The following is a 21,681-nucleotide window of genomic DNA, read 5'->3' as shown; positions in this document are numbered from 1 at the left end:
CCTTAACAAAGTAGCGTTATATAAAAACAAGAAAGAAACTTTGTTCTCATCATTTTTGTATTTGAAATTTAAACCCTATCTCCCTCACCCTCCCCTATACATATTTTAGCCCATCTTACTCCCATCGCATTAACAATGAAGTCCACGTTTTAATTTGATTGATATTTGGAATGAAACATTTTCGACAAGAATTCGGTTTCAATTTGGTTCCATTTAAGTTGATACTTTCAAGACAGTGTTTCCAAGTTATATGCTGGTCCAGTTGCTTGCATAGGATTTCAAAGGCGAAGTGGAAGGGGTGATACTAAGTTTACAGTCCCCCTGATAAAGTTAGTTAATGCATGAACATACACCTTTAGGAAGGGCCATCCGAGAAAACTGCATGGTTCTTATAATGAAGAGAGAGGGGAAAGGGTGGCCGCGGGGGGGGGGGAGGGTAAAGAAATTAAGACGTCCAATGCGGTAGCTCGAGGCATTGCCTATTTAGACTATGAAAAGGTGAGTAAAAAGATGTAAGAATATACACACGGATGAGGGGTCTAACTCATTCTTGAATGAAAGTAAAGATCCCCCAGCTGAACAATTTCCCCAGATTGACGGTAGAGTTGTGCTCCATTGCCCGCCCCTCCACCCCCACCCCTGCCCACACCCTGCTTTGGGTAAGCTACCTTTTGGTCCTATAATCACAGCATTCCCATCTTTCAATGTTCCTCCAAAGAACCATCAACAGTATTTTTGTCGTCACACAACTGAACACCGCCACCACTACAGTTGTAAAGACAGTGCTATGTTTTAAGGTTCAAATACGAAAGATTGCATTTTCCCGCGCACATATAACCGACTGAACTGCAGCTTCCAGATAGTGTATACTTGTGCAAACAAGGCGAGAACAATCGCGTCAATATTTACTTTGGTGACGAATCACGTTAATTATTAACTTTGTCTTTAGTGTAATACCAAAGAGATCGCTATCAATTTGCATCATGTACTTTGCCCTATCGTTACCTTAGGGTGCTGTATAACAAGGAGAGATATTTATGGGTGATTCAACGGATTACTACGTGTATTGAACTGTTATAGAAGAATACGATCATTTGGTAAGTTAAACTGTTCCTTTTATCGCAAAGAAATGTTTCAAATCTGACAGATAAGCACGAAAAAGAAGTGTGTAAAATATCCCAGAATCTGCAACGTAATAGAACAAAATGAATATTATTAACGATAACGTTGGGAAGGCTAGAATTACTTTCAAAAGAATTAGGAAAGGTGCAGCCTTACGGTATTATGCCTATAGTAATTATCGAGCAAGTTAATAATATATTGTATAAACGAAGTAAGTGTGTACGATAATTTGAACGAATGTTGAACTATAGAATTAATAAAAAAAATAGAATTAATTGATATTTAATATAGACAAGTTTAAAACTGCGGCAACCCCCCCCCCCACCCCACCCCAACAAGAGAGAGAGAAAAAGCAAAGCGAAACGTTATACACACATACGAACTAATACGAAGTAGGTCTAACCTTCAATTGTTGGTCAATTATAGGGAAATGCCTCATGGCGCAAACTCCGAATTTTTCTTTAGTTCTAATTAGAGTCTCCCAATGTTTAAATTGATAATGTACATAGGCCTACTTAAAATGTTTATGCCCATATACATATACTCATGAAAAGCACAATATCTACAACCTCTAATCTCAATGACTTTTATTCAAAATGTCTTCATTTCCACACAACATCTATACTCACATAGTCCCTACTCACATAGTCTATAATCACATATTTCATGACCACATATTTCATTATCACAACATCCAAACTTACATAGTCCATAATCACAACTCTTATGCTCACATAGTCCATACTTACATAGTCCATAATCACATTGTCCATAATCACAACTTCCATACTCACACTAGTCCCTACACAAATAGCCCATAATTACATGGTCTATAATCACATTGTCCATAATCACAACTTCCATACTCACACTAGTCCCTACACAAATAGCCCATAATTACATGGTCTATAATCACATTGTCCATAATCACAACTTCCATATTCACGCTAGTCCATACTGACATAGTCTATAATCACATAGTCCATAATCACATTGCCCATACTCACATATTCCATTATCACAACTTCCATACTCACATAGTACATAATCAGTCTATAATCACAACATCCATAATCACGATATCCATACTCACAACATCCATACTAACATAGTCCATAGTTACATAGTCCATAATCACATAGTCCATACTCATAATGTACAATATCAGAAGTCCACACTGTTAATGTTAATGATCGAAACCTTCATACTTATATTATTTATGCTAAAAGATATCTATACGTTCCATAAAAGATTCACACCCCCACAGTCTGTATTGATAATGTCCATGCTGGTAATTGCCATACTTATCTCGTACACACTTACTTTTTTTTTCTAAATATGTTCACAATATATCAAAAGTTAAGGGCCCAGGAAAATACGGTATGGACCGGGAAAATATGGGATATATGGAGATTGCAAAAAAAGGGGGGCCCACTGACATACTTGCCTTCAAGGTCAGACCTATCTCTTGACCGGCGGATCGATCTGTTCTCAATATCTATTCTCATAATGTCCATCCATCATCACGATCTCCAAGGTTCACAATGTTCATATATCCCAATGGTCATACTCACATGTTCATACTGACAATGGTCATAATCACATGTTCATACTGACAATGGTCATATTCACATGTTCATACTAACAATGATCATACTGACAATATTCATTCTAACATTCTAATATGAATATATATATATATATATTTATATATATATATATATCAATATATTTATATATATATATATATACATATATATATTTATATCTATATATATATATATATATATCTATATATATACATATATATATATTTATAAGCACGATTTTATGAAGCGGCATCTTCTATATTTTCAAATTCTATGTTTCATGTTTCCTACATATTTCTTTTCTTTCTGTTTTTATTTTTTTAAATGTAAACAGTTATTACCAACTGAGACCTCCTGCTCTGTTGTACTTCTATAATTAGATCTGTGACTTCGCGTCAATTGATTGAACTCAAATGGAGCTTGTAATTTAGGATCCTGTCTATTCAACTTGAGGGATTGTTTTTTAATAATTTTCCTGCGGTTATTCTGATTTCATCCTTTTATCATTTCGAAATTGCTTACAGTCTGGGCGGGTTGGCCTTTGCGTTTGAATGAAAACGTCTCGTATAAATCTATCAAAGGGCAAAGAAAGGCTGGCTTTTCATATATTTAATTTATCAAAATATGATATTAAGATCATATTGATCATTGTAAACCAAATTGTTATTTCGAACTCACACGCACACAAGAAATCCCTAGACGACGGCCAATAGGGTGGATTGGGTAGGAGGAAGGGGGGGGGGGTGGTGGGGACACATTGATCCCACAGGTGTTGGATTGGTTACCGGGAGATAGATCCCAGGGACCCGGGGTCCAAGTCTGGGATATATAAGGACTAATGTATTTCTGAATTTCATAACATACTTATGAAAAGAAAATAGGGAAGGCATGGGGGTCAGGCGGGGTCCGGAGGGGGGGTAACATTTACATTGTAGATTTAACTATCTGGCTATTGTGTTTAAATTTCATTTATCAACCTCCTCACTTCCGGAAATTTGTTTGGTAAATATAAGATTTGTTTTACTATACACACATACGTCATATCCCATGTCTGCGAAACAATTAAACAAGAGTCAATTCACGTACTACCTTTTTGTTTTAATTTGTGTTCCTTAATTCGATGAGGGGAAAAATGACCTTTTCATTTCAGTAATAGGAAATTTCTCGCGTTGTCCATTCATTCATAAAATGTAATTTGATATCGCCTGTTGCTATTGACGATAAATTCACAAACAAAAAAGGAATAATGTAATATTTGGTTAATATAGTCTAAGGGCTCTAAATGTAGATATTTCACTTCCATTTGCGAGTCTATAAGAAGAAATAAATGATTTCTTCTACATTTTAGCGACGGAGAGGCAGGAAGTAAACAAGTGAGGAGCTATATATATATATATATATATATTAGTTATCAATTGATTTTCTGTGTCATTGTTCGCTGATATTTCAGACCATGTGAAATCGACATCCTCAAAAATTGAAATTTCAGTATGGTTTTTGTTTAAAAAAGTCACCCAGGAAAGAACCTGGGCATGAAACACCCAACAACCGAACGACTGATCCGCTCTCAACCCCATTCCCCTTACGTCGAGACTGTGACTGTGTGATCATCGTCAGGTGTGTATCCCTTACAAGGGAACATAATGGTACACATGACCATACCCAAAAGGCCGAGTATGGTTTGAAAGGTTGTTGGATTTAACTATAGATTTGGTAAAGTACCACTCGTTCAAATAGATATATGTACATATCAAGAGAGGGTTCACAATTTGGTATAATTATTACCACCATATACCTTTTGCAGTGCTTTCAACGTTCATGTTAAACACGTTTTTTGATCCCAACACCGTTGCCAAAGTATGTCTGAAAACTTGCGATAAATGAATACATATTGACATTTAACTGTAAAACATGAAACTCTTGTTTGCCAGTAATTCACACCGCTTAGACAATGGTTAAATCCCTCGGTTTCCCTAGGAAACGATCAAACAAAACAAACTTAACATTAGTCTATATTCATCGCAGCTTCTCTCCCCCCCCCCCCTCCCCCGGCCCCGTTCCCTAAGAACTCTCTCCCGCCGTGCCTTAAAAGTTATTTTGCTCTCAGAATCACGGTATAGAAACACCACGCAGTAGCTTACACGCAAATCAATTCTAAGGCAACATTTCAACCATTTTTTTCATGATTTAACAAGCTAGTATTACATGAAAGAGTATTTCTCAAATTCCGAAATTATTCACTTAACTTCGTTTGATAGCGTATTAGTTTCATGTATTGGAAAAATTATTTTAAGTAATTCTCGGTAAGTTTGAAGAAAATACAGAAGAAAATAAAACTCTTACTTAACATTTCATAAAAAACCAATCTTTACCAAAAAAAGGGCGTGAATTGTTAACTTTTAATAAGATACCATACATCCCATATATACTCCCATATACTTCTGCAGACCATTTAAACCACATATAAACAAATTTGACATTTCTTATACTTTTTGATGACATTATTTTGTGTGAGTGATCTTGATATAAAATGGAATAGCAAACACAATATAAACTGCCCACAAATCAACGCCAATCAAATTTATGCTAATTTATTTTCACATATCACGGACAGCGATTCTTGAAGACAGATTGGATCGAAACAAGCCAGCGATTGTAGCTTGTCAGACAGCAGACTACATTTCGCTTTCAATTCACATCTCCATTAAATTAGACGCATTGTTGCCATGGTAATGTTAACATGAAAGCCTCGCCACATTGGTCATAATTCTTTTCAATTACATCTCCGTACAATTGACATCTTCACCGATTCCGTTCTTTTAATGTTTGTATTTACTTATTTTTCTTTTTTTAACATATATTTTTGTTCGTGATTTGTACCAGATTCTGTTTGGCCTGTTTTATGCGCTTTTTGAGTTTTATTAAGCTGTAACCGAACGAGTACAATAATTAATTTGTAAGTGAAAACATGTACTGTCGAGATACGACGTCTATTAATAGCCCTAGTCTCACAGACGTTATAAAAAACTAGATCAGAATCTTTTCTCGGTTTTTTTTTTAGAGTGACGTGTATTTCCATTCATCAAATAGAATTAAGTTTCGTAATCTATATGATATGTTGACGAGTTTTCTGGGTCAGCATAGTTTTGTATGACTATTTGCGATGAAAGTAAAATCATGTCAAATGTGATTGTTAAAACTGGGAAAGTACAAGTGATGCATTGATGGGTTAACTGTGTGGAAAGATAGGAAGCTTTCTCGAGTGGAATTACTAATGCACATACTGTATAACAAACAACCCACTTGACAATTGAGAAAGAGAGGCTAACACATGCTGGGTGAAAAATACAGACAAAGCAGCAAAAAAATCTAGAGGAAAGGTAGAAAAAAAATCTAGAGGAAAAAGGAGAAACATGAAGGAAATGAAGATATCAGACGATCTTATTATTATTGTGTTGTATTACGTTTTATCCTCTTTGAGATAAATTGCATTTTTATGAATTTTAGAACTGAGCATGATACATGCAAGTAGTTAAGTATGTCCCAGTTATTAAGCATTCAATACAGAGGATATTCGATGGATGGTGCTTTTACATGGATAAGCTTTCTCCGCATATAAAATTTAAATTTTAAACACATTTCTTGTGAATAATTGCTAGCGAATATGTGGATAGTTTCTGGATGATGTCATATGAACACCAACTGTGAATCTTTTTTTTTTTTTTTTTTTGGGGGGGGGGGTATTCATGTAATTACTGAAACAACATTAACAACATACGCAAGATGGGTTTCTTATGAAGGGGGAACATACCCTCCTTCATGAGGGTAGGGGAGGGGAAGGTTAGTGGGATAATGAGGTATTCAGTAGTTTGTATTTCTAGACTGAATAACTTTACGGCATTATTTCTGGATCAAGCCTCGCTCGTTTTATTTGTAGAATGGAAATAAACTCGAAAACTAATATTTGGAGCAGGAAGGATGGGGGGAGGGGGAGGGGGAGGGGGAGGGGAAGGGGAAGGGGAAACAACACTTTCCGAGATTTCCCTCATTTTGCAATATAAGATATATAAAGCAACGTCTAAATTCTGGTTATCATTGCTCAGAATCCTGAAATTAAGCCTACTGAATCTGTTCGTAATATCTTGAAAAATCATGACAAACATAATGCTTACCTTTATTTTGTCATCCACAATAAATAATCTTACGTTCATGAGATTTTTCACAATGTACTATATAAATATACAAACTGTTCTTTATCTTTAAGGCGATCGATATATGAATTGGCCTCGTGGCTTGATTTTTTTTCAAAACTGAATGAAATGCGGAAAACTGCATTAAGCTGTAAAGTTACCTAATAAGTAAAATTATTCATGGAAGACATCATTTATTTGACTCAAAGTGAATCATCATTACCATGGTAACGTCCTCACTGTTTGAAAAAAAAAAACATTGATTAAATCAACCATGTTATGAATACTGTATATGTAAAAATCAACCATGGAATAAAAGTCACTATAAATCATTATATGCTGTTCTTCTCTGAGAAACTAGTTTATTTTCTTTGAAAATCATTCTGATTTTAGTGGTCTCCTAACGCTTAACGTTCATCAAATCGATACATGGCTTTCATATTCCTCGGTGCTAGTAACCAGACCCTTAAACTAAAACTTGTAGGTATTTAAATCCTTCAAACAGATTAACAGAAGTTTTCCATCTTAAACCAATCGTTAAGTTAGAAGTTTTTGTTACTTTAGTTTCTAGATACCTTCTTGCTATTTGTGTGTAGTCTTGTCATTTTCTCTAAGGTTTCAAGAAGCTTGAACTGTGCCGTTTCCACTTGAGATAACCTCACTATCCACTTGTCAGTATAGTCACTGCTAAAGTGACAGGTATTCCTATGACCCGATTCCGCGATTCGGTTATTCACCTTTGTGTGTAAGCCTGAGAGCATTTTACTGCAAACAATTGACACAGAATCGATAGGAAGACGTGATGAATAACCAAAACCTGAGGCTCTAAAAGAGGGGAAATTATATATATATATATATATATATATATATACTTGCTTTATTTCATAGCTTGAGTAGGAGTTATATCACTTTGATTAACCCTTGCCTGAAGTGGTGTCATGAGCGTAACCAGGCACCAGTTCCACGAACGGTGTACTAAACAAATAGGGAAACCTCTCAAATAGAATTAAAGGTCAAGTTTCTCCAGTAAACAGATAAAATGAAAGAAGGAAACAATCTGAGCATCTTGAATCAATTTGTCATAAAATCGATGCACCTGGCAGGAAACGCCTCCGACGCTCACTTTTGTATTTAGTAACTGAAAGAATGCATTATTGACAAGTTTTAGTTACTAACTAAATTATTTTCTGGTAAAAAGTTTCAAAACACGAAGCTGTGTAAACAAATGATTCAGATTTCTAACAGGTTGTTGGAATAATAGGTGTTGTATCTCTGCATACTTAGAAGGTAATAAATGTATGTGGTTCATGAAGTATAAAGTTTATCGCAATATTTAAAAGAAATTGAAGCAATTTACCCAAGCAGGCATGGTTGGTGGAGGAGGGGGGGGGGGAGGGCGTTAAAGGGCAGGAGAGGTGTTGACAGTTCTCATCATAATTTAAAAAAACTGATATCCTTCGATTACCGACCAGACAAAATCACTCTGGAGGAACAAAGAGAAGCTTTCAGTTCAGCTGCGAGGGTGCCATTAGGAGGGGTTGGGGGGTGGGGAAGGGGTCGGTGCGCAAGTATAAAGCTTAAATTAGTTTGTTGAGCTTCCGAAATCCTTGAATTCATTGTCTTTTGCGATGTGCGTTAAAAGAAATTAGGAATAGCCGTAAGAAGCCTGTTTTCAAATCCTTACTGACCTAAAAGCCCCCCTTCTCCTTTCTCACTAATTCGAATTGTACAAGTTACGAAACAAATTCGGTTTGACACCCACTCAAATACAAAGCACTACAGGCAATGGTGTCGATATTGAAGGCTGTCGAACAGTTGTTCGATTTATGATTTCTCTGCTTTCCGGTTCATCACCCCCCCAACCGCTCCCTCACACCCCCAAACCCTTTCTATAGTGCCGTCTGATTTTGGAGTTGTCTCGTTCTAAGTACGCTTAGTCAAGATTCAATAACAGTCAATCATTAAACAATTCTTTTTTCTCCCTTTTCCCCCAAACTTTTCATTCGACAGATATTAAATGTGAATTTAGCAACATCACGATGAAGTTGTATATTATTGCTGCCTTATCACTCGTCTTCATCGGTAAGTTTATTCCAAATAAAATTCATTCTTCATCATAAAATTTTGCATTTTGATTTGACCTTTCCCCACTTCCCTAAGCTTGTCTTACAATTTGGAGAAAGTACATAGTACCCATTTGGGGTAGCTGCGGTGTTTTTGAATGGAGGCGTTCATTTTTGTTATTGGTGTGGAGAGAGGAGGGGTAGTGGGGGGGGGGGTAGGGAAAGGACAGAGATAACCTTTCGGGAAAGTGATGTGTTACCAGGGATGGCGCGGGCGGGAGTGGCGGATTGAGATGGGGGCGGTATGGAGATTGTTAATATTAAACCAGTGCTTTCTTTTATATATAAAGCATGTCCGTGTGTATTTAAGCACTATAGGCTCTAAGAATGTATAAACAAAATCCGAGTTAAATGCGACATAAACACATACACAGCTGGGCTGGTGAGAGACCAGTAAATTTTCGAAGAAGAAAGAAATTAACATGATAATGAGACATCATATGATGTTTCATGAGGAGATATCATATGATGTAAAGCGAAAGTATAGGGGGGAAAAACATAGGGTAGTCGGGGGTATTCAAACTTAGTGTCAAAAACAGACCTATAGTAATAATGTGATATACATAAATATATATATATAATATATATATATTTATATATATATATATATATATTTATATAAACAAATTTATAAATAAACAACATATATATATATATATATATATATATATATATGTAACAAACAAACACACGCACACACATACAATCGTGCTATTACTCCTCGCATCTTTAAACTCAATGACCTTGTATGGAAAACCATACTTTGATTTAGCCTGACAGGGCTTGAACCCAGGAACTCCAAGGTGCTAGGCGCCATTATTTCAAATGCCACCAATCAACTCCCATCTCAAAAACCACTTGAAACCACAAAACGTGAGAATAATTTGCGATGCTTCTCCTTCGATCTCTGCGTATATTCCTGCATTAGTCCCTATCACCAAGAAAACACACACCGCTTCAATTCTGAGCAATAAACTCTTCACGTATTTTGAAACTCACTGTAGATCTGTATTCAGAGATGACCTTTGGGAAATTAACAAAATGGTGAGGACGAAGTCTGGTAAACATTATATTATTTTAGATATTATTTCTGCTAATTTCTTAGGAGTTATTGATATCAGCTAATCCCGACTTGAAATCACTCGAGGGAATCAAGTTACATCCGGAAATAAATATAGAAAAAGATAGAAATGATTTTTCATATATATATATATATATATAAATATATATATATATATATATATATATATATATATATATATATATATATATATATATATATATATATATATATATATATTATATATATATATATATATATATATATATATATATATATATATATATTATATATATATATATATATATATATATATATATATATATATATATTTGTTTGAGAGATCATACCAAGGATATAATTTATCCGTTTTCACGAACAGCTATATGTAAAATTGGAATAGATACTGTTATAATATCTATGCTACCATATGTATCAGTTATATGTCACATTGAAAAATACTATTTTTTTGTTGTTGGTATTTATGGAAAATAGAAAATTTTGATAAATCGGTAGAGTGCTATACAAATTGTGTGAGCGCTAAATATTTCCCTGACATCATACCCCTACAAGTAACTAGATTTTTAAACTTGCATGTTTCCGTGACAGGACAGAAACCGTCTATCCTATAGCGATTCTGTCGTAAAGGTTCGGTGCATTTACGGTTCAGTCATCCCTGTTGCTTTTCAAACAGCTCGTCGTACTAGTTTGATCAACAGTGAAACATAATCACTAGACCGTTGATTATAAATGACGTTAAAGTTCAGTCCAAAATTAAAATGACATCAAAAATTATTGTCGGAGACAGTTTGGTATAGTTGCGACAAGCTCAGAACGCTGACAAAGGTATGTCAAGTTCATCCCCAAAAGGTTTTATTGCCTGCATATTGATGTAGATTAGGGGGGGGGGGGATTTACGACATGGATCTAAGCCGAAGAGGTAAAAGCACTTTTTCAGCTAAATAGTTTGATCGAGGAATCGAAAATCACTTGGCCGCTCTTTGCTCATAGTTTTATTGCACAGTTACATTAGGTTGTTATAACAGTTGCCCAATGAAGAAAAAAAAAAACACGTTTTTTATGGCTGTGTTTTTAATTAGACAATCTGTAATGTTATATATGTATATATTTTTGTCCTTGGTATCTTTGAAAAAGATTGGCAACAAATTTGCTTGCATGCATGTTTATCTAGCCTCCATATTAGAACCAATTAAAAACATTATTTTTTGATATCAAAAGTCAACAGATTGTCTTTAAAAATTTAGTTATGCACAGCTGTTGATATGTTTGTTAAGAACTTGATAATTGTGTATAGTACATGTCAACTGTTTTTGGTGTCAAAGACAACCAATTAAAAAATATATATATATATTTATGCACAGCAGTTGATTTTTTGTTAAAAAACTTGATAATTGTGTACAGTATATATAAATATATATGCTTCAATGTGAGGGGGGATGGGGGTTGCAATAAAGTGAAGGGTTTCTCGCTTGCTAAAATCTAGTCTGATTGTATTAAATATATATATATATATGTATGTATATATATATATATATATATAAATAAATATATATATATGTATATATATTAATATATATACATATGTATATATATATATATATATATATATATATATATATATATATATATATATATGGGACATCTGTCAGCTGATATCAGGACAGCTAAGCAATTAATCAAATATCTCACAACTAGTTTGACATTGGATGATACAATATTTGCGCTGAAAACCTTGTGAGTTACAAAATACCATCATATATAATTTAACCAATGTCAAATATCGTTTGCTACGATTTCTTTAGAATGAGCCTGTCACATATTGTCATAGATGTTAGACCAATGTGATTCTGACACTGTCAATGATACCTTATAGACGCCGCTACATGCTACTGTCGCGTGAAAAGTGAACGTTCTACAAATTCAACGTTTCCGTGCTGCATACAACTAAATAAATGCATATTTCTTTAAAATTCGTTTTCTTTTGGGACTTATGATAGTGCTGCATCCCATCCAATCATGATATGATGACGTATTCATGACGTGTTATGTTTTTCTGCCTGGAGCAACGTCATATTCCGTGGCTGTTATGTGTTATAATTGTTTCCCCATGTCCTATATATGATGTGAACTTCTCTAACACAGAAAGGCTGGGATGAATAAACAAGCATGAGATAAGTTCATTCCTTCTGCAAGGATGGTTAAGTATAATGATATAGTATATTTGGTGCCGTTTAAGGTACACACACACACATAACATTATATTATATTATATAATATAATTGGTTAGGATGTCCGCATATAAAAGTGGGAGGCCGTGGTTCAAATCCCCGTGGGAGGTTGGAAGTGTTTGCACTGTTCTGGATTTTCCAATTCTCTACACCTTATAAAGATAATCCACTTGTACTCCAAACGAAATATTAAAAGACAAACAAGGTGTACTGCTTTAGAAAAATATATAGCCTATATATATTGGAATTTTCGGTCCCCCGGGACCTCCTTCAGCGATACTAATTGGTAGTCGAATGAAAAGTACAAAATGAAAGTATGACGTTAGATAAGTACGAGGGGAACTGATGAAAGTAATTATACTTAAATAAACCATGACTATATAGGAGCGGATTGAGGAACAAAAAAATGATGGATTACATATTTTTTTTTTGTAGAACTAGTAGTTGTTTATAGGGGTCCCTAGTCTTTGTTGAGGCCGATGATATGAGAATTAATGTACGGAATATCCAACCGATTGTTATTTTTCTTTTCGTCAGTGTCATGTGAAGCAAAGATTCGTTCTTTGTGGTGCTACAAATGCATGGGAGAACAGTGCAACTCCCCAGTGGATTCTACAAAGAATGACGTTTTCATCACGGAATGTGATAAAGGCATCTGCTACGTGAGTATTTCGTTGTAGTTAAGTTCGTAGGACATGGCTTTACATAGAATAAGGCTTAATTATGCAGGCGCGTAGCAAGGAATTAGCCGAGGGAGGGGCGAGCCTGTGAGGCAAACTATCAGAAACGTAGATTCTGCATTGAAACACTATCTAAGCGTAGCGCCACCATGAGTTGGCGCTACGCGTCACCATGAGTTGGCGCTACGCGTCACCATGAGTTGGCGCTACGCGTACAAGAACATTTTGGCTGAAAATGCCACCCAGATCGCTGGAAATGGCACTTACCAGGCCTTGTAATTTGCATCTAAGCTTGAAATTAATAGCGATACCATAAAAACATACAAACAAAAATATTGTCAAGGGGGCGGTCTCCCCCTTCGCCCCCCCCCCCCTTGGCTACGCGCCTGGGCTTGTGTAGATATAAACTTAAGAAAGATAATCTTGTTATAGACTATAACAGGCACCGCCAACTATCACCGGTATATAATCAACATATTTCTATATCAGTTTTGAACTTATTTGAACTTCTGATAGACAATTTAACTATACAAGGGGGCATTAACGATCAAACCGCTATACCACTTATCAATGACATATAGACCGGTAACCTCTTCAGAAGTAACGCAAATGTAGGCGAACACTAACATATATATTCTGCAGGAGGGTGAACCTTGGGTAAATAAGAATACAGTTTGTGGTACGTCGGAAGCGAATGATATGTCACGTCATGTATGACATGTAATTTCTTTCATTTGTCGTAAAGACGGGATCTAAAGGGCACAATTATCTCTAATGGTTCATACAACCCCCTCCCCCCACAAAAAAATCCCCCCCCCAAAAGAAACCCTATCATGGTACACTTAACATTTAAGTCTGCTATCTATGATAAAATAGTAAACCCCCCCCCCCCACAAAAAAATGCATAAGCGTCAGAGGCATATCATACCTTGCATGGTTCGTAAGGGGGATATCACACCTTGCACGATGCCTCAGGGTATATCATACCTTGCACGATACCTCAGGGGATATTACACGTTGCACGATACCTCAGGGGATATAATACCCTGCATGATGAGTCAGGGGATATAATACCCTACATGATGAGTCAGGGGGATATAATACCCTGCATGATGATTCAGGGGGATATTATACCTTGTATCGGGCAACAGGATAATATTATACCTTGCATTGTATTACTTTCCACTCTATAACACCAATTCAGTCATATATGATATTCATATTTTATTATTGTACCTTCCATTGAGCAGTAAAACTGTAGCTTCCAAGGGCGTAGGAACCGGGGGCTGGGGGGGGCGGAAGTATCGCAAGTCAGAAAACCCCTTTTTTATTTCTCAATAAATGATAACAGCATTCGTCATTTTACTCAGAACATTTTTGGCAGAAAAAAAAATCTCATTTCGAGCACCAAATTGCATCTAAGGCCAGGTGAAAATGCAAAATTATTTACAAAATGGAGTGGGTGTTGAAGTGTGCTATACTGCACCAAATTGCATCTGAGGCCACCTGGAAATACAAAAAAAGTCCAATACACATAAAAGAAGCTACCATCATCAAACACGGGCATAATGTCGAGCTCGAAAAGTAGAAAATATAGATTGAAATGAAATGTCCGACCTTTTTCAAGGCAACAAAGACAGATAATAAATTAAACGGTACGGTTTCTGAATTGAGAGGGTAAAAAAGCCCTAGACTATAACGACGTTGCCCTTTTCGAACTATTGGTGTTTATTTATTAAGGTGGTTAGAGTGTTCTGAAAGTTCCATGCTATATTATTCAGTCTTTTAAGCCATTTGTGTATAAAGTATTGCGTCGAGGGATCACGTTATACGTTAGTCACTAATGGTATTTTCTCGCCAAGAACCACAGGAACAGATTCTTCTCGACGGCGCCACCATCTAGAGAAAGAAATATAAAATATCTGCGGATGTTAGCATTCTTCATCGGAAATGGAGCAAATTGGCAACTCTCTAGACCAGTACACAGGACAAGTTTTCTGTTTAACGTACAGCATTTTGTTGACTTTTCACACAGTTCTGTCCAAGAAATTACTTGTTTTTATCGACGTATCATTGATTGCATTATTCAGACATCTAGGATTAATGTCTGCTATTCCGTTTATCGATTGGCAAAGATCAAGAGATCTCAACTTTCAAGGCCTCTGTTTTTACATCCTGTCAGCTTTAGCTGGTGATTTGCCGATATTTCTCACTGTTTTAAGTATTTTATATATTAGTATTGGTGATATGATGGCCTTAGACTATGGAACGTCACTCGTTCTGACCGCAATCATTGGACATCTATCTCTTGGCGAACTTGTCACATTTATAACTTCTATTCTAGTTTTATCCGATTTCTTTGGAGTGATTCTCGTCGCTAAACCTTCGATGATATTTCCGCCGAGTCATCAGCAGACACAAAGCCAATTTCATCGCGAAACTGGTGTGTTGATTGCGCTTTCTAGTGCGGTATTTGGTTCTTTGTGGGTCGTTGGTGTCAGGAAGCTTGTTGCCAAGGATGTATTTTGTACGTATACGATGATGACTATCTCTGGACTAATAGGCACTGTTTTGTCCTGTGCTTGGATGCTCATACTACCCTCATCCTCCACCAGGAATTCACCAGAGAAATTGTCTGATATATTTCTGTTGTTGTTGCTTTACGCACTGGTTTGCACCGTACAGACGGTAATGGGATTGAAGGCATTAACATACGAGGAATCGAAGAGCTTCGTTACATTCTCGACGCTATCCGTGGGATTTTGTTATATTATACAAATAACTTTACTTGGCGAAAAGGTGGATGTAGTCTGTATCATTGGTGCAGTGGTGATTACAACTTGTGTTATGTTGTACTCATTTCGAAAGGAATGTTGATTGGCCAATCAGCAACCTTGTTAGTTAGTTAAGGCAGTTACTACATAACGGTAAGACTAATAAAGACAGAAAGCTAAGGGTCGTCCAATGTTCCAACAAGGCACAACTTTGCAGATCATGTTCACTGTTGCTGGGATGATGCGGTGAGGGCGGGTCTAGAATGAGGAGGGTGAGGTGGGATGGGAGGTAGAGGTTGTTACGGAATGGCATCATTAAAAGCATGCAAATCATTTACCTACCCAGGTCAACAATAAATGGAAAGATAGCGTCGTTTTAAGTTTCGATCAAATATAATTCTCGTTCAATCAACTTCTTTCAAACCAATCTGAGTTTCAACTGACTACTTTGACACTTAACTTAAGCTTAGATCCGGGATACGTTATATAATGAAAAGTACCTTACTAATTTCCAGGGTAGGGATTTGTCTTTAGATCTTCTGGTAGCTCCTTGCAAAGACGTTTCTGAAAAGTCAAAATAGCAGCTGCACTTTTCAAGTAATATCAACTTTAATTTTAAGCTGACAAAATTTGATAGCAAAATGTCATTAGTTCACTCCTATGTAAAGAGTGAATATTAATTACTTTGGCTTTGAAATATGAAGATTTATGTTGTCTAAATGGAGTGAATTTCCGCTCCTTTGGAGTTAAATTTTGGTTGTATACCGTAAAGCAGTGTGCATTATACGCCGTCCAGGCCTGCATGTATTGTAACTAGCCTACGGCCAAATTTCTCCGTGAAGAGAGTTAAAAGTTCACTCTTTTGTTTTTAGAGTGTAATGTGTACAAAAACATTTAAATTATGAAACCTTTAATTAAATATACAATAACAAAATGACTACTGTCAATTGCGAACGCTAGAAATTTGGCCGTAGACTAGATACAATATATGCAGGCCTGGATGGCGTACAATGCAAACTGCTATACGGTATACAACCAAAGTGTGTTATGATAATGTTATCGGCTTTATATATATGCTGTGAATGTCGGAAATCAAGTAAAACGAGTATGTCTGGACATAATGCCAACATAAAAATACGGCACTGGTCAACTGATTTAAGTGAAGCATTAAATATTACGTGAATATGCCGTGAATGTCAAAATCAAGTAAAACGACTCAAGCTTTACATAATGCCAGCAAAAAAATACTGCACTTGTCAACTGATATTCAAGTAAACGATTAAATTATGCGTGTATGTGCCATGAATGTCTGAAATCAAGTGAAACGAGTGTCTAGACATAATGCCATCATAAAAATACTGCCTTGTCAACTGATTTTTAAGTGATTTAATGCCAGCATAAAACTACTGCACTTTTTGAATGAAAATATTTAACGATTTAAGGAATAACAAAGGCAGGGTTCACATTTAAAAAATAAAATAACAGAAGGACTCTCATAAAATTTGTTGTATCAACAGGGTGGTACTAAATCTCTTGTAAAAAAAATAATGGTGGAGTCTGAAAACTCCAAAAAAAGTCTAAGAGTGTCCAATTTTTAAACAGATGCATTGTAGTTATATATTTATATATATATATATATATATATATATATATATATATATATATATATATATATATATATATATATATATATATATATATATATATATATATAATATGTGAGCAATATTTTTATGACCTTATGAATTTTAAGGGGATAATCAGCTTACGACGGACTTATCATATCAACATTATATTAAGACTAAGCTTAACACCGTTCTTGATGATAACTACTATATGTAGATCTTAATACTGCAATAATCCCTCAAAGTGGACGGATGAGATTATCAAATGCATGCTACAAACTGACAAAAATCATCGTTAATCAATTTACGTATTAAACTTTATAACAATGTATTTAGTCTTTCGGTTTTTGATTATATTTTACTATTTTTACTATTTTATATTTACTATTTTACTTATCTATTTGAACTTCTTTGTGTCTTGACTTACATTATCCTTCTTTTTCCATTTGTATATTATTATTATTATTATAATTTTTTATGCATTATTATGTATTCATATTTTTTATTGCGAGCATACAATTGCCATTTTTGGATTTAATCAATTTGACATGGAACTTGAACCTTTTAGAAATGGAAGAGATAGAGCATATCTGTTGAGTAAATACTGGTATGCACTGTTATGTGGTCTCATGGATTGCATCAAGTAGCCAACGATACGTGCATTAGAATGTACATAGCTCTGATGCGGAAAAGAAAAATGCAACATACATACCTTGACGAATCTGTACAAAATCTGGACATGAAAATCGCAATTAAATTATTAATAAATATTTATAGAAGCAACATATCAAATTATGTGTTTGCTTATTTTGAAAAAAAATAAACCGTTGGTACTGACTTAGGTTTTACTATTTAAAAATGATTTATTAATTATCTGATTAATTATATAAATTATATTACCTTATCATTTCAGACCCAAGAGACTATAAATGAGGGCATCCTCGTGACCACTAGAGGATGTTACATGAGAAGATCGGAGTGCGTTCCCGGATGTAGAGGCATTGAAACACATCAAAACTGCGAGAAATGTTGCGAACAGAACTTATGTAACAGCGCACGCTCCATGACCTTTAACCTTTTCGCTCTTATTACAAGCCTTGTGATTGGAGCCATGCTAATGAGACGGTGAACAAAGGGAATTTTTTTTATGAGATGATGATGTTTTGTATCTGAAAAAAAATGGATTAGTTTACGTAAGAAAGTTAATTAATGCAATTTATTCTAATAAGATTTAGCTACGTCACATGCTGACGTAACTATGACATGTAAATGTTTAACTAATAGACAGCTTTGCTAACATACATCTGTACATTTTATCATTTATACTTTGGGCTTTTTATTTCTGAGGAGTGACATTTTCTTTTTCTGCTTATTCTATTATAGTTTCATTTAAATACCAAGTGAAAGTCCTCTTGCTAAGCAACCACATGTAAATTATTATTGAATTAATTTGCCTTTTTCGTTTAATCTCTTACAATATTTCGCTGTTACTGCATATACCAGTCATTGATTCAACCTACACAATCAGGTTACTGTAGCTGTGGTATACCAGAGTCTTGTTACTACGTCATTAGTAAAGACCTCCATTCTCAAAATGCTAGACATAGAAAACAAATATGACAGCTATTACTCCAGAGGTTCCTCTCTTACCCCTGTACAAACTAATCCCATTGATTCATGTGGTCCAGTGCCACTTTATCCAATAGCAGGATGAGTTTTCAGGGGGCCCTCTTTCAAGCCCCCTCCCCTCCCACCCCAAGGCCAAGGTAGTCCCTCTTCCAGCAAGAGAAATATTGTAACAAGTTAATGTTTCCGTGGGATGTGTCGAGAAAAACGAAGGGGTGGGAAGGCCATTGCGTGGTGTCGTACACTCCCAGCGGGTCACGGGTGTGATGGTTTAAGAAAGATGACTTAAGTAGCTCAATGCGGTGTGACACGCTGGGTGACGCAGTATAACCTAAGCTGACGTCACACCACATATGAACATTTTATGGCCATTTTAAACGTATTTTGGGGAAATTGACTTCAGGTAATATATTCTCAACGTTAAACTGTCTGATCTGTGGTATACCGTACTAACCTTCGTTCAACATCAGATGAACTGGTCGAAGCAACCCTTTTCTTTTTTAGCTTTTATTATTTTCTTGCTTTTATTTTACACCAAAGAATGTTAGTTTGGGTCTTTAAGATTTCCAATCGTGTTTCTTTCAAATCTATTAAATTATTTCAAATTCATAATAGACAGTGAAAACATTTAAACTGTTAAAAATGGTACGATAAAAAAGCAATGAATTATAAAGACAACAATCATTAAACTTGATTAACATATTCGACTTTTATTAGTTTCAATTTCTTACCGCTGTAACTCATTTCAAGCTTTCTTTATTCATATATGAATATTCAGCATTTACTAGTTTTCACGTTACTTTTCTCTGTTTATTGCTTATGAATATTTAGCAGTTAAATATTTCTTAATATTGTACTCGTTTATTGGGCCGAGCAGGTAACGTTGACTTAATGGTCATAAAGCAAAAAGGAAAGTTGGCATTTTCTAACAATGTGGATGGTGAAAGGTAATTGCCTAAAAAGGGGTGAAAAATCAACTTTTCCGATATTCGATAGATATTTCAAGTTCTGGCACCTTTTTATAACTTTTTGATTTGCTTAAGTTACCGCAAAAGACTTTTGACCACGTAATCGCCGTCTTGATGTAATGGAAATGCGTTTTGGAAAGTGGTATAAGTTTAGCATGGTAATCTGGTCTATAATGTTACAGTACGATCTTAAATGTTACTTTCTTTTTCTGTTTCTTGTAAAAATTGAATATTTTGTGATTGCTTTCTTTTCTACATGAATATTACATCACATAGCAATTATCATGATGTAAATGAAGCTAATTAAGAAGAAATAAATAAAGGAAAAAAAAATGAAGAAACCAATCGATCAAGCCTTTTTGTTGTTATTTTGAAATTGGAGTTAGAATTATAAATATTCTAGACAGGGGCAGAACCATGACATTTAGACATTGTCAAAATCTGGCAAGATTTCTTTTTGAAATGTGACGTAAGTACTTCGTCATGAATGAGCAACCGGAAATTTGAAAACTTTCTTCTTCAATTGAGTTTCATTATCTCGACTATCCGAGGTACAGTGAGGTTAATAAGTATGCTATGTTTCAATACCAAAATGTACTCAAACTTATACTAATAATAGTAACAAAATATCAATAATAACCAACTTAAATATGGAAAATAATAATAAACTAAGTAATAAACGAAATTGTATTTTACCAAGTGTTAATTAGATGACCTTTCTACCTCTGAATAATATTATTAATTTTTATAACTGTTACACATACTGTTCTGTTCAATAAGGGATTTGCTAGAACCAAAGTGCCAAATTAAACGACACACACACAGATATATATATATATATATATATACATATATATACATATATATTTACCAAAATTCTATACTCCTGATCCCTCTTCTCTTATTTTCATTGCCTTGACGCCTTGTTATGGATTTGTGAAGGTTTGAATAAAACTCCTCTGCGTACATCCTTCTATATCCCTTTATGTTTCATATATCTCTATATCATATGAGAAACTTATTGCAATTTAACTGCTCGAGAGGAAATGAATTTTTATATGAAAGCCACTGCCCAGCATGACGAAGGCATTGTGACGTTTAATATACTCGCTGATAACAAAATTATGAAATCTTAAAATGAAAACAGGAGAAAAGAAAGAAAAAGGGACAAAATAGCCCTAAGGCAATCTAAATATGACTCCACTCTTTCTGGAGACTAAGCGATATCAGAATTTAAAATAAGAAATATACATTATGTTACAAAATGAAATGCATATATGATTTCGTAAAACAGATGGGGATGGGTATCGTCCATAATTACCTCGTATGCATCCACAAAATGTCATCAAATTTACAACAAAAAAAAGATATCAAAATAGTTTTCATTTATCTTAAAAACGTAGAGGAGGGCCTTCTCTTGGTTATAGTCATATTGAAAGCCAAACATTGATTCTAAGATTGATGAGATGAGAGCTTAGCTCGGATTTCTCTCCTACAGAAGGAGAATCTGAAATGAATCGACATTTCATTTATAGCTCAATCCCACTTCCATTAACGAATTAAAGTAAAAGTGTTAGTTTTGGCCTATGTCATATATCTAATTTTGCATATTCTTATACACGCTTCACCCCTACCCCCCCCCTCCACCCTCTCCCACACTGTGGACTTGTTGTGT

The 21,681-nt window shown here is 35.0% G+C and overlaps 2 protein-coding genes across 2 annotated transcripts in view; both read left to right on the top strand.

Annotated features, from left to right (window-relative positions):
- Positions 1-21,681, top strand: part of LOC139983217 (uncharacterized) — a 54,716-nt gene that overhangs the window by 22,993 nt on the left and 10,042 nt on the right. The gene's annotated exons all lie outside the window — the stretch shown is intronic.
- Positions 919-19,947, top strand: LOC139983218 (uncharacterized). Its single transcript, XM_071996620.1, has 4 exons — positions 919-1,097; positions 8,912-8,983; positions 12,871-12,995; positions 18,326-19,947. Exons 2-4 carry the CDS (start codon positions 8,941-8,943, stop codon positions 18,539-18,541), a joined length of 384 nt encoding a protein of 127 aa, XP_071852721.1. The 5' UTR covers positions 919-1,097; positions 8,912-8,940; the 3' UTR covers positions 18,542-19,947.

The sequence above is a fragment of the Apostichopus japonicus genome, chromosome 16 (genome assembly GCF_037975245.1).
Source record: "Apostichopus japonicus isolate 1M-3 chromosome 16, ASM3797524v1, whole genome shotgun sequence".
In the NCBI taxonomy this organism is placed as follows: Eukaryota; Metazoa; Echinodermata; class Holothuroidea; order Aspidochirotida; family Stichopodidae; genus Apostichopus; species Apostichopus japonicus.
This window is presented reverse-complemented; position numbering and strand designations above follow the sequence as displayed.

Excerpts from the sequence above, each read along its gene's own strand:
- LOC139983218 (XM_071996620.1), top strand. The coding sequence starts at position 8,941 with ATGAAGTTGTATATTATTGCTGCCTTATCACTCGTCTTCATCG. Across the intron at positions 8,984-12,870 it reads CTTATCACTCGTCTTCATCG|TGTCATGTGAAGCAAAGATT; the intron begins GTAAGTTTATTC and ends TCTTTTCGTCAG. Across the intron at positions 12,996-18,325 it reads GTGATAAAGGCATCTGCTAC|ACCCAAGAGACTATAAATGA; the intron begins GTGAGTATTTCG and ends TTATCATTTCAG.